This window comes from Scyliorhinus torazame, chromosome 5 (assembly GCF_047496885.1).
Source record: "Scyliorhinus torazame isolate Kashiwa2021f chromosome 5, sScyTor2.1, whole genome shotgun sequence".
Classification (NCBI taxonomy): Eukaryota; Metazoa; Chordata; class Chondrichthyes; order Carcharhiniformes; family Scyliorhinidae; genus Scyliorhinus; species Scyliorhinus torazame.
The window spans coordinates 252,698,277-252,711,101 of NC_092711.1; the positions used below are offsets into that span (position 1 = coordinate 252,698,277).

At 45.0% G+C, this 12,825-nt stretch overlaps 1 protein-coding gene across 1 annotated transcript in view; it reads left to right on the plus strand.

Moving 5' to 3' along the window:
- LOC140421042 (exocyst complex component 1-like) overlaps positions 1-12,825 on the plus strand; it is a 143,399-nt gene that overhangs the window by 40,861 nt on the left and 89,713 nt on the right. The window contains exons 2-4 of the mRNA XM_072505352.1: positions 2,084-2,214; positions 8,593-8,752; positions 10,738-10,928. Coding sequence (XP_072361453.1) covers positions 2,084-2,214; positions 8,593-8,752; positions 10,738-10,928 — 482 coding nt within the window. The remainder of the gene's footprint in view (positions 1-2,083; positions 2,215-8,592; positions 8,753-10,737; positions 10,929-12,825) is intronic.

Genomic DNA, 12,825 nt, shown 5'->3' on the forward strand with positions numbered 1-12,825 from the left:
AGCCATTAGTCTCTTTTAAATATTCGTTTGCTGGATTCTCTCGCCGCCCGGGAGCAAACGGCCTCACCTGGGAGACCTCGCCAGGATGCCGTTTAGAACTGATCCGCACAAAGGTTACGCCACCTGAGGGGGGAAGGGTCTCCCAGGTCATTGGAGAGCCCCAGGTGGTCAGGGCAGGGTAGCACCCTGGCACAAGTGCTGCAACCTGGGCACTGTCATCCTGGCATAAGAAGGGGTTGGGGGCTCAAGGACCTTGGAGAGGTAAGTTGGGGGAGGGCCCAGAGGCCACTTGAGGGGGTTCAATAGATTAGGGCCATCTTCAAAAATAACACCCCAATCCACAAGTGATCTTCCTGCACAGGCGAGGTGAATTTGTCAGTACAGGAAATGACTGAAGTGTGGTCTCGATGGGGGGTTCCTCGCCGAGGCCAAGAAAAGCAGCAAAGTGCCGTTAAATAGCGGGATCTTTCTCGCCGCTGCTGGTATATGAAACCGGACATAGAATTATTTTTGTTGAATTGTGCCCGCTATCTAATTTAATTTTGCATAGTAGTTCTCAAGGATGTTCCCTGTTCTGTCATGTGCCATAATAATTCAGTCCTACCTGCCGATCTTCTGGAGCAATTTAACATGGTCAATCAACCTAACCTGCACACCTTTTGACTGTTGGAGGAAACAGGAGCACCCGGAGGAAACCCTCACAGACACAGGGAGAATGTGCAAACTCCATGCAGAGAGTCACCCAAGAGTGGAAATCGAACCCGGTCCCTGGTGCTGTGAGGCAACAGTGTTAACTACTGTGTCACCGTACTGTGAAGTTAACAGCAAGACGTCATTATCATTTGCTGGCTGTATTTCCTGCCCAGCAGCCAGCCAAATTGACAGCCTGGCTTATGACTGGAAGGGAAAACCTGCAGCAAGAGAGTTCAGCCAAAAACCTTTAGTCTAGTCCCCATCAATCAGAAAAAGGGGAAAGTTGCCAATTGTAGCTTGGGAGGGTGAAGGTTAGCCGTCAGAGCTGTTTGAGGTGGAGGGGGGGGGGTGGCAGAGAGAGAGCAGAAAGGCTGTAATTGGCTGAGGGGTAGCTTAACCACTAGGCTTGTTTAAAAAAAGGTATGGACTTGTAGAGCCAGCAGCTGAGGCCCCCATTGCCGTACTGGTTTTATCCTCCTGAGGAAAAATGCAGAACAGCAGTGAGCTTTACCTTGGCTCCCTATTGCATTTTGGGAGCCCAATTTATATATCTTAAAAAGTGTCCCACCTCTCCACAGCAGGACACTGTGGGCTGGACTTTGGAAGCCCATTAGGGTGAGAAGGGATGTGGGTGTGCCTAGGGTGCCAGTTTTCTCACATCTTCCCGACAGGCCTTTTTAAAAAAAGTTTTTCAAAATGTGCTGAGAGGGTACCTTACTGGCCCTCCTGCTTACTAAGTCCATCCTCCATATTTGGTTGGTGAGTGCACCCTCTGGCCATTAATTGGCCTTTGATTCAAAAATGCAATGTGCATGTCATGTTGACACCATGCAACATCAAAACCCCCAAATTATCCCAATATCATGGCTCCAACCAAAAAATTAAATCTGTCCACTGACTCGCAAAACCTGCCAGTGTAAAATGGCAATGTGCCGGCGAATTGGGGTTGCAGTTTGTGCATTTGACAGTTTAACTCTTCCTCTCCCACCTGTTGGAGGGTGGGTGATGTTTGGTGGGGACTGCAGAGTATTATTATCGAGGCCCAAAATACTGAAGGTGAAACGTTAGCACTAAATGGGCTGGATTTGCAAACATTAACGATGAATGAGCAGAAAACCTAATCCAGTATTGGCAGATCAATCTGTTTATTCAGTTGATTGCTCTGTCTGCTTATATTTAGGATCACATTAAATGTGATGTACGAGGTAGAAGATTGCAAAATCTAGCTGACCTGTTCATCTTTCACTTGTGCTTTTACCTTTGACATGGTTTGGGGTCAAATTCAATTTGGATGTACTGAAGTCAATAATAATAATAACACAAAACAAAACAGAATTTGTTTTCTAGAGGCAGCACAATACAATAATTCTACGTGCATTTTCTTATGCAGTGTCAACTGATCGTCCATATCAAACATCCCTTGTGAAATTTAAAAAAGCTGATAAAGGTGAAGTGTACAAACAAGTGGCATGGTGGTCATTTGAGGATCTGCTGGTAGTTGACGGGAAGGATGCAGACAAGGTAGAATGAAAAATTATTGTGTTCTGTAAATATTGAAAATCAGCATAGAATGTGAAAACTAAGTGTTTGTTTTTTTCTTCCCAATTTCTTTCCTCTTCACTGAGTCTTGTGTTCCTGTAAGTGTTTCCCTCCTGCATGTGAATGCTCACTATTATCTCACTCCCTTGGATATTATTTATGTGAGCCTTGACTGTAACTGTTGGTTGGCTATTTGTCTGAAGGATGTCAGTTCTGAGTGTAATGCCGTCCTACCTAGACTCAAGCCAACAGTACTTTCATAGGGATAATTGAATAGGGATCAAAAGCAGGAAACAGGAGAAGTACAGTATTGGTGACTCAGATCAGGAAACTGAGCATATTTCTAGATTTGAACCTGGAATCTTCCTAGTCGGTATGATTCAGTTGCCCATAGGACGAATGTTCTGATATTTAAGGTAAATGTATTCTTTGGTTCAATTCCACATCAGTTATATATGATTTTTATAACATAATATAGAAAATGAAAATATCCATCACCAAACGCGGCTCTGTCGTATCACCATGACTGAGCTGACTGAGTGCCTGAAGCACTTAGCTATCAGATTGAGCTTAGGAAAAACAGAGAGAATCCATATGAGGGTAAGTCCTACTTGACCTTGTCCTCACCAATCTACCCTTTGTAGATACACTTGTCCCCGACAGTACTGGTAGGAATATTTACTAAATTATTCCTGTGAAGACACAGTGCTGAGTTCATTCTGAGGATACCCTCTATTATATTCTGTGGCACGAGTACTGTGCTAGATAAAATATCTTCAGAACAGATCTAGCAGTTCAAAACTGGGCATCACTGTGGGGCATCAAAAGAAACAACCCACGGGATCAACTCTGTTCATATGAGGAAAATAAACCAGCATGTCAGGAGCAGCATCAGACTGAACTGAAAATGAGCCAACAAATGAATAAAGCTACATGCATGCTTATCAGTGGAAATAGCATGCTGTAAGGGGCTAAGTAAACCCACAACCAACAGAACGGGTCAAAAACCAGGGGCAGCACGGTGGCGCAGTGGGTTAGCCCTGCTGCCTCACGCCGCCGAGGTTCCAGGTTCGATCCCGGCTCTGGGTCCGTGTGGAGTTTTCACATTCTCCCCATGTTTGCGTGGGTCTCGCCCCCACAACCCAAAAGATGTGCAGGCTAGGTGAATTGGCCATGCTAAATTGCCCCTTAATTGTAAAAAATGGATTAGGTACTCTAAATTTTTTTTTTTTTAAACCTGTAGCCCTACTAAATCCAGTTGTGTATTAAACAACTAACCAGAGGAGGAGGCACCACAAAGATCCCCACCTCAGTGATAAGGAGCTCAGCCCCTCCGTGCCAAAGACAAGGCCGAATATTTCACAACCATTTTCTGTCAGAAGTGGAAAGTGGCTAATGGACCTCTGAGGAACCCACTATCATAGATTCCTTTCTTCAGTCAATTCAATTCATTCCACATTATATTAAAAAAGATTTGGCACAATAACTACAGAAAAGGCTATAGGACCCGTCTGTTAGGGCTAAAGTCCTGTGCTCCAGTTCCATTTGCAATTCCTCAGATAATAAAGCAGTCTGTGCCAGCGTGCAGCAACACCTGGACACCACCTCCTCCGGCAGCAAGTTCCAGGCACCCAGTACCCTCTGTGTAAAAAAACTTTCCTCGCACATCGCCTCTAAACAATGCCCCTCGCACCTTAAACCTAGTAATTGACTCTTTAACCCTGGGAAAAAGGTTCTGACTATCCACTCTGTCCATGCAACTCATAATTTTGTAGACTGCAGAAGGAAGAAAAAGACTACTTTGTACTCTGTTTCACAGAGACATGGCTTACCCCTGCCTCACCGGACTGTGTCATACAACCTGACGGCTTCTCAATTCACCGGATGACCACACGGCTTCATCGGGCAAAACAAAAGGTGGAAGGGTTTGCCTCCTCATTCATTCCTCCTGCTGCTCGGTCGTGAACTCCTGTGAAAGGTAGTATGGGCGGCACTTCACTGACTGAAGTGTCGCCCATACGACCTTTCACAGGAGTTCACTTCTGCCATCATTACGGCAGTCTACATTCCACCCCAGGCGGAAGTGAAGAAGGCGCTTGATGAATGTACCCTGCTATAAATAACAATGAAACAGAATACCCGGAGGCCTTGTTCATCGAGGCTGGGGACTTCAACCAGGCCAACCCCAAGAGCGTGCTCCCAAAATTCCATCAACACATCTCCTGTCCCACCATGGAGGCCAACATCCATGAACACTGCTACACAAACATCAAGGACGCCTACCGGTCCATCCCCCAACTTCACTTCGGAAAATCGGACCATAAGACGATGCTCCTTCTCCTGGCATACAAGCAGAAACTTAAGCAGGAGAATCTGGTTAAAAAGGTTGTGCGAGGCAACAGAAGAACTAGCCGACTGCTTGGAATCAGTGGACTGGTCGATATTCAAGGACTCAGCAGCCAACCTAAGTGAGTCTGCTACCAATATCACAGACTTCATCAGCAAGTGTGTAGAAGATTGCATGCCAAAGAAGGTGGTACTTCCATTCCCCAAAGGGAAACCATGGTTTAATCGGAAGATTTACTCTCTACTGAAGGTCAGATCTGAGGCGTTCAAGGCAAGCGACCCTGACGTATACAAGAAATCCAGGTACGACCTCCACAAAGCCATCAGGGATGCCAAGGGACAATACCAAATGAAGCTGCAGTCACGGACGAACGACATGGACTCTCATTGGTTGTGTCAAGGCTTTAAACAACATAACGGGCTACAAAGAAAGCCGAGTAGAATCTCCAGCAGCAGCGCACCCCTCCCCGATGAACTCAATGCATTCTATGCTCGTATAGAGCAGAAAACCAACAAACCAATGTCAACTGCTCCTGCAGCCTCGGACACACCCACATCTACCATCACAGTTTCCGAAGTAAAATCGGCCTTCTTGAAAGTGAACCCTTGGAAAGCAATGGGTCCTGATGGAGTCCCTGGTCGTGCACTCAGATCCTGTGTGGACCAACTGCGGATGTATTTGCAGATATCTTCAACCTCTACCTACTCCGTTCCGAGGTTCCAAAGTGGGTAGTCAGTGGGGTGCGCAGCAAGATAGCTGCCAAGCAGGCCATGGTAATGGCAGTCCGTGCTTGGGCACCATCCCAGTCCCGTGGGTGGTCACCCCAGACACACGGCCCGTTCCCCCGTCACACTCGCCCCTCCCAGATCCTGGCAGAGGCCACCCACCACCCCCCCCTCTGAACCAACCGGCCAGTGTCCAGCCCGGCAAGCCACGGTCGCGCCTTGCCATGTCCTACCTCCTCTCTCCTCATCAGCCACGGCGCCGGATTCAGGATTTTTTAAAGCACAAGTGAACCTCGCCGTTGAGAATTTGGCCCATCAGAGGTGGAGAATCGCGGAGGCCCAGAAGAATACAGGATCGGGCCCGCTAATGATATGCAAATGGTGGTTATTATACCTGCGTTCTGGAACACAATGACTCCACTGTCGAGATGGCGGAGAATTGCGATTTGTCGTTAAATCGGCGCCCGCCGCGATTTCGGCGTCAGAACCGATTCTCCGTCCAATTGCTATTCCCGATTTTGACATTGACTGAACGAGAATCCTGCCCAGGGTCTGTTGAGCTAGGTTCCATTCCGTTCTGGGTCCTGACTGTTCAGTAGTCAGATCAGCTTGGACTGTAATAGTAGGAATTGTCTCTGAACTATCCAATAGCAGGAATTGATTTCCTCCTCAGAAGCGATTTGGCTGGCAGCAAAGTCTTAGCTTGCAAAAGAAAAGACACCAACATTAGCCAACAGAACTCTGAATGTAGAGAACTGGACGGTGTTCTGAGACTCTAAAGCATGAAGTAGAACCCACAACAATCGAGCAAATGCTGCTTGAGTTTAATAAGGCCAAAGTCAATCTTGTCGCGTTAAAAGACGTCCAGGAATGGCCACTGAAATTTATAATAGACCATCTGAATATCCCAGAATCAAATAGGGACCAGAGAGGTCCCAGTGCAGAAAAAGAGGGAGATGTCCATGTCATTGAAAAGCCTGAGGGAATGGGAAAGGTGAGGGTTAAGAAATTGCCTGAAGTATGGCTGGTAGAAACATCTTACTAAAGTCAAAAAGGGACAACTGTAGTTCCCAGGCATTTGAGCCAATTGTGAGTGAGATGCCTCATTCAGTTGAAGAGCCACAAGGGAGTATAGCAGGAGCTGAACCTCCACTTGAGGGTAGACATGGAATATGTAAGGAGAATGCCCACTCTCAAGCCAAAAGCACAGCCTAAGGAGCCAATGATTGGACTAGAAATAGCTTTATGGCAAATTTGTACTTTTTAAATTAAACAAATGGTCAATAAATTAAGCACAAATGACACGGGCTGACAACCCATGTTGGGGCAATGTAACTAAAACAAAACTTCAAAGGAAACTTAACTAACTAAATCAAAGTATAATTCCCGGGTGTAATAATGTATCCCAGCCCCCCACAGTGTCCACCGGTCGTGGAAGGCCTGAAGCGTTTTGGTAGATGCTCCCTCTTCAAGGCTGCCCGGCTGCAAACATAGCCGCAGCGGAGGTGCAGCAATTTGGGATGGATGACCCCCACTGCCTGGGTCTGTTAATGGAAAACAGATGTCACTAAAAAGTATCACACCCTCGAGGCATTCAAGCCATAAATGCATTTTTCTAATTTTATAGTTTCCTTTCTGTATCACTTACCTATTTAGGCAATTTCAGAAACACTTCGCTCTAAGAATTTTCACCTCGCAATTGATCTATATTTCCATAAATATGTAACTAAAGAAAAGTGTAGAGGTCCAGTCTAACATCATTTATCAAAACCCCGAGCTACTCATCTCACTTATAAGACCCCACTGCATGGGCATTTTCCATACAATTCCTCTTTGCAATAAGGCTGGCAGTCCTCTATTTAGTACTTAAGAATAACCTCTAAGTTCTTTACATCTATCTTATTCCTTTTGTTCTGCTTCTCTTATTAATTTATCTTCTAGATTGTTGGCAGCCACCAAGATGTCACGGTCATGAGGACTTCTGCTCCTAGGCTGATCTTGAGATTTCTGTAGCTCTCGTTTTATCATGTAATCTATTCAAGCTGTGGCCTCTACTTTCACTTCGATCTCTTTCGGGATTACTACTGTAAGATCTCTTGTGTGGTCAGAGACTCACTCTGGCACATAATCATCTTCTGATGCAACAGTCGTTCTCAAGCCCACTCTTAGAACTCGTACTCCGTTTTCTTACTTTCTATTATTCTTTTAACCTATCCCTCTAACAATGAAGGACAAAATTTCATTTGCCTTCTTAATTACCCGCTGCACCTACTTGCACAAGGACACAGGTTATCTGCTGTTTACTTTTAATCTATTTTACAAAAGCCACTTTCGCTAACTGTCTTTGTACCTTTGCAAGTGTCTTTATTTTAGTTTAATATACTGTTACGGATGTGCCAATTGTGATGTAACACCTGACTTTTGAAAAGTGTTGATTGGGCGGTACGGTAGCACAGTAGTTAGCTCTGTTGCTTCTCACAGTTCCAGGGTCCCAGATTTGATTCCCGGCTTGGGTCACTGTCTGTGCGGAGTCTGCACGTTCTCCCCGTGTCTGCGTGCATTTCCTACGGGAGCTCCGGTTTCCTCCCACAGTCCAAAGATGTGCAGGTTAGGTGGATTGGCCATGCTAAATTGTCCCTTAGTGTCCAATAAATGTTGGGTAGGGTTGCGGGGATGGGTTGGAGGTGTGGGCTTGGGTAGGGTGCTCTTTCCAAGAGCCGGTACAGACTTGATGGGCCGAATGGACTCCTTCTGCACTGTAAATTCTATGACTGTAAATACAATCATACAAATTGGGAGCAGGGTAGGCCATTGGATCCCACAAGCCATTTGATAAGATCCTAGCTGATCTGATTGTGGCCTGGAATATATGAAATGCTAAGAAAATACTTTTGGGATGCATTTAGATTGAGATTCAAAATTGTCTATATGCACCAGGAACCTGGGTTTGATTCTGACCTTGGGTAACTGCCTATGTGGAGTTTGCACATTCATCCTATGTCTGCGTGGGTTTCCTCTGGGTGCTCTGGTTTCCTAACACAGTCCAAAAATGTGCAGGTTAGGTGGATTGGCCATGCTAAATTACCCTTTAGTGTCCAAAGGTTAGGTGGGGTTACAGGTTTGCGGGGACGTGGGCAGAGGTTGGGTGCTCTTTCAGGGGGTTAGTGCAGACGTGAAGGGCCGACTAGTCTTCTTGTGCACTGTAAGGATTCTCTGGTAATTGAATATTTTGAATAGTTTAATGTTTCATGTACCTGAGAGTTGATGTTGCACTTTCTTTTCTTATAGGATAATCCTGAATTTGATTTGCAGTTTGATAAGGTATACAAGTGGATTGCCAGTAATTCTGGAGAGAAAAATAACTTTATGTCCTGCCTCTTCAAGCTCAATCGTCGTTATCTGCACAACAGAATTAAGTTTCTAAACGTCAGTTCTCATATTTTGGAAGGTAAAATCCACACATGTATGGTTGTTTTTTAAACTCGTACAAAAATGTAAAATACATTTTACATGTCATGTTTAAAATTTTGTGGGGCTCCAGCACTAATAGGGACAATAAAGTAAGAAGTCTTACAACAGCAGGTTAAAGTCCAACAGGTTTGTTTCGAATCACTAGCTTTCAGAGCACAGCTCCTTCCTCAGGTGATGTGCTCCAAAAGCTAGTGATTCGAAACAAACCTGTTGGACTTTAATAGGGTGTTGTAAGACTTCTTACTGTGCTCACCCCAGTCCAACGCTGGCATCTCCACATCATGGACAATAAAAGCAGCCAAATGACTGACTGGCTTCCAAATTTTCCAAAGTATGATTATCAGAAAGAAAACAGGGATGTGCTGGGAACAGAGGGAGAGTGGTCGGATATTGTATGACATGGATACCACCATTACACGTGAGAACACCACCCACTAGGTACACGGTACATACTTGTGCGACTCGGCCAACGTTGTCTACCTAATACACTGCACAGGAAGGTATGTCCCGATGCGTGGTACATTGGTGAGATCATACAGACACTGCGACAACGAACATCGCGTGCCAATCACCAGGCAGGAATGTTCCCTTCCAGTTGGGGTACACTTCAGGAGTCAAGGGCATTTAGCTTCTGATCTTCGGGTAAGCGTTCTCCAAGGGGGCCTTCAGGACGCACGACAACGCAGAATCGCCGAGCAGAAACTGATAGCCGAGTTCCACACGCGTGCCTATGGCCTCAACCGGGACCTTGGATTCATGTCTCACTTTAACTACATTTAACCCCCCACCATCTGGCCTGGGCTTGCAAAATCCTACCAACTGTCCTGGCTTGAGACAATTCACACCTCTTTAACTTGTGATTATCCATCTCTCCAGTCGCACCACCTGGACCTGTAAAAAATTAATTACCTGCAAAGACTCGCATTCAAAGTATCATCTTGCATCATTGGCTTTGTCTTTATATGCTGTGTTTGTAACCTACCTCTTCACTCACCTGATGAAGGAGCTGCTCTCCAAAAGCTAGTGATTCCAAATAAACTTGTTGGACTTTAACCTGGTGTTGTAAGACATCCTACTGTGCCCATCCCAGTCCAACACCGGCATCTCCACATCACATCTGATGAGCAGGCTCTTATCCACAATGGGGAGAACGTTGCTCCCACATGCCCATGTTTTATTTTACCTGCTATTTTCAGTTATCGCATGTCCTGGCCCCTCTGAATCATATCCCTAGCACCTTCAAGTAGTCTGACTTGATGAAGGAATTGGATGGTGCAGTTCCCAAAAGTTTCGGCCATGCTCTTGTCCTAAGTTACTTTGGTTTCCAAGGCCAGTTCAAACTGGTCCCAACTACTCATTAGTGTGAGAAACGGCAGCAAATCCAGCAGAAGATAGCAATGTTGTCCATGTACAGGGAGACATTGGCCTAACTACTTGGGATTGGCACCCCTCTTATGCTCATATGTTTCTTAATGGTCATCCAGTGTAAAGAACAGTCTATATCCGAGTGTTGTAGACTGGAACATTTCAAAGCCCAGGACTACATGCTGAGGGAAACACCAAAGCTTGGGGAAGCTTCTGCAACGGTGCAAAGGGAAAGGTCACTGTCTAAGGCCCTCCCTGCTGCAGCACACAGAGATTGGAAACTGTGTAAAACCCCTTGGGTTGTATTGCCATCTGAATATTATAAATATTACCTATAATTGTAGGTGTTGAGGCGTCTCAGAATATATTTAAAGAATATCTAGGTTACACTTTATGTAGTCACTTTGAACTGTCATATATGCATTTTATACATTTTATGAAGAAAGTATATTTTCTGGGACAAGAAATCATAACAGGATTGCCAGTGCAACAAATAGGCTGTGAACAGCATAGGTAAATTTGAGGAAACATTGGTTTGAATGATGATACTTGCCACCATAACACAATGGGAAGATACACAATTTTATTGCATTCCAGAGAGCTTGCGTCCTCCAATGGAACAGCGAGCAAGGGGACCAATTGAAGAAGAAGAGGTCGGTGTTTACCAAGAACTAACATCAAAAGAGGCATTTGATATTGAGAAATTAATGGAACAGTTTGATCAATCTATTTCCAATTCAGAAGCTTTTGCAGAGAAAATGAGCAAAGATCTCCATGTGTTAGATGAGGTAATTATTTTAGAAACTTAAAGTGCACTATTTTACTTGATACACAAAACACTCACAAGTAATTTACTTTCAATAATTCCACAATACCTGATCAAAAGTAAGATGTGGACACGTAGGGCAGCACGGTGGTGCAGTGATTAGCATTGCTGTCTCACGGCGCTGAGGTCCCAGGATTAAGAAGGGAGGGAGGCAGAAAACGGGAAATTATAGGCTGGTTAGCCTGACTTCGGTCATTGGTAAGAGATGAGAGTCCATTATTAAAGATGAGATCGCGGAGTACTTGGAAGTGCATGGTAAAATAGGACTGAGTCAGCACGACTTCATCAAGGAGAGACCATGTCTGACAAATCTATTAGAGTTCTTTGAGGAAGTAACAAGGAAGTTAGACAAAGGAGAACCAGTGGACGTGATTTATTTAGATTTCCAGAAGGCTTTTTACAAGGTGCCGCACAGGAGACTGTTAAATAAGTTAAGAGCCCATGTGTTCAGGGTAAGATCCTGGCATGGATAGAGGATTGGCTGACTGGCAGAAGACAGAGAGCGGGGATAAAGGGGTCTTTTTCAGGATGGCAGCCGGTGACTAGTGGTGTACCTCAGGGGTTGGTCCTGGGACCACAACTTTTCACAATATACATTAATGATCTGGAGGAAGGACCTGAAGGCACGGTTGCTAAGTTTGCAGATGATACAAAAATCTGTAGAGGGGCAGGTAATATTGAGGAAGCAGGCGGGCTTCAGAAGGACTTGGACAGGGTAGCAGAGTGGGCAAAGAAGTGGCAAATGGAATACAATGTGGAAAAGTGTGAGGTTATGCACTTTGGAGGGAGAAATGGAGGCATAGACTATTTTCAAAATGGGAAGATGCTTCGGAAATCAGAAACACAAAGGGACTTGGGAGTCCTTGTTCACGATTCTCTTAAGGTTAATGTGCAAGTTCAGTCGGCAGTTAGGAAGGCAAATGCAATGTTAGCATTCATGTTGAGAGGGCTAGAATACAAGACCAGAGATGTACTTCTGAGGCTATATAAGGCTTTGGTCAGACCCCATTTTGAGTATTGTGAGCAGTTTTGGGCCCCGTATCTAAGGAAGGATGTGCTGGCCTTGGAAAGGGTCCAGAGGAGGTTCACAAGAATGATCCCTGGAATGAAGAGCTTGCCGTATGAGGAACGGTTGAGGATTCTGAGTCTGTACTCGTTGGAGTTTAGAAGGATGAGAGGGGATCTTATTGAAACTTACAGGATACTGCATGGCATGGATAGAGTGGACGTGGAGAGAATGTTTCCACTTGTAGGAAAAACTAGAAGCAGAGGACACAATCTCAGATTAAAGAGACGATCCTTCAAAACAGAGATGAGGAGGAATTTCTTCAGCCAGAGGGTGGTGAATCTGTGGAACTCTTTGCCGCAGAAGGCTGTGAAAGCCAAATCACTGAGCGTCTTTAAAACAGAGATAGATCAATAAGGGGATCAGGGGCTATGGGGAGAAGGCATATGGGGTTGAGAAAAATATCAATCATGAGTGAATGGTGGAGCGGATTCAATGGGCCGAGTGGCCGAATTCTGCTCCTATGTCTTATGATCCCGGCCCTGGGTCACTGTCCGTGTGGAGTTTGCACATTCTCCCCGTGTTTGCATGGGTCTCACCTCCACAACCCAAAGATGTGCAGGATAGATGGATTGGCCATGCTAAATTGCTCCTTAATTGGAAAAAAAATAATTGGGTACTCTAAATTTTAATTAAAAAGATGTGGACATATGATCCAGGAAATTAGTTACTGAAATTAATGAGCAAATTTTTAATGGGTTTGTATAGCATTCCTCAGTTTGCTACTTTAAAACAAACATGAGTTATAACTACCACCTCTACAATGGCCAGAAAAGTGTGAATAATTTATCCA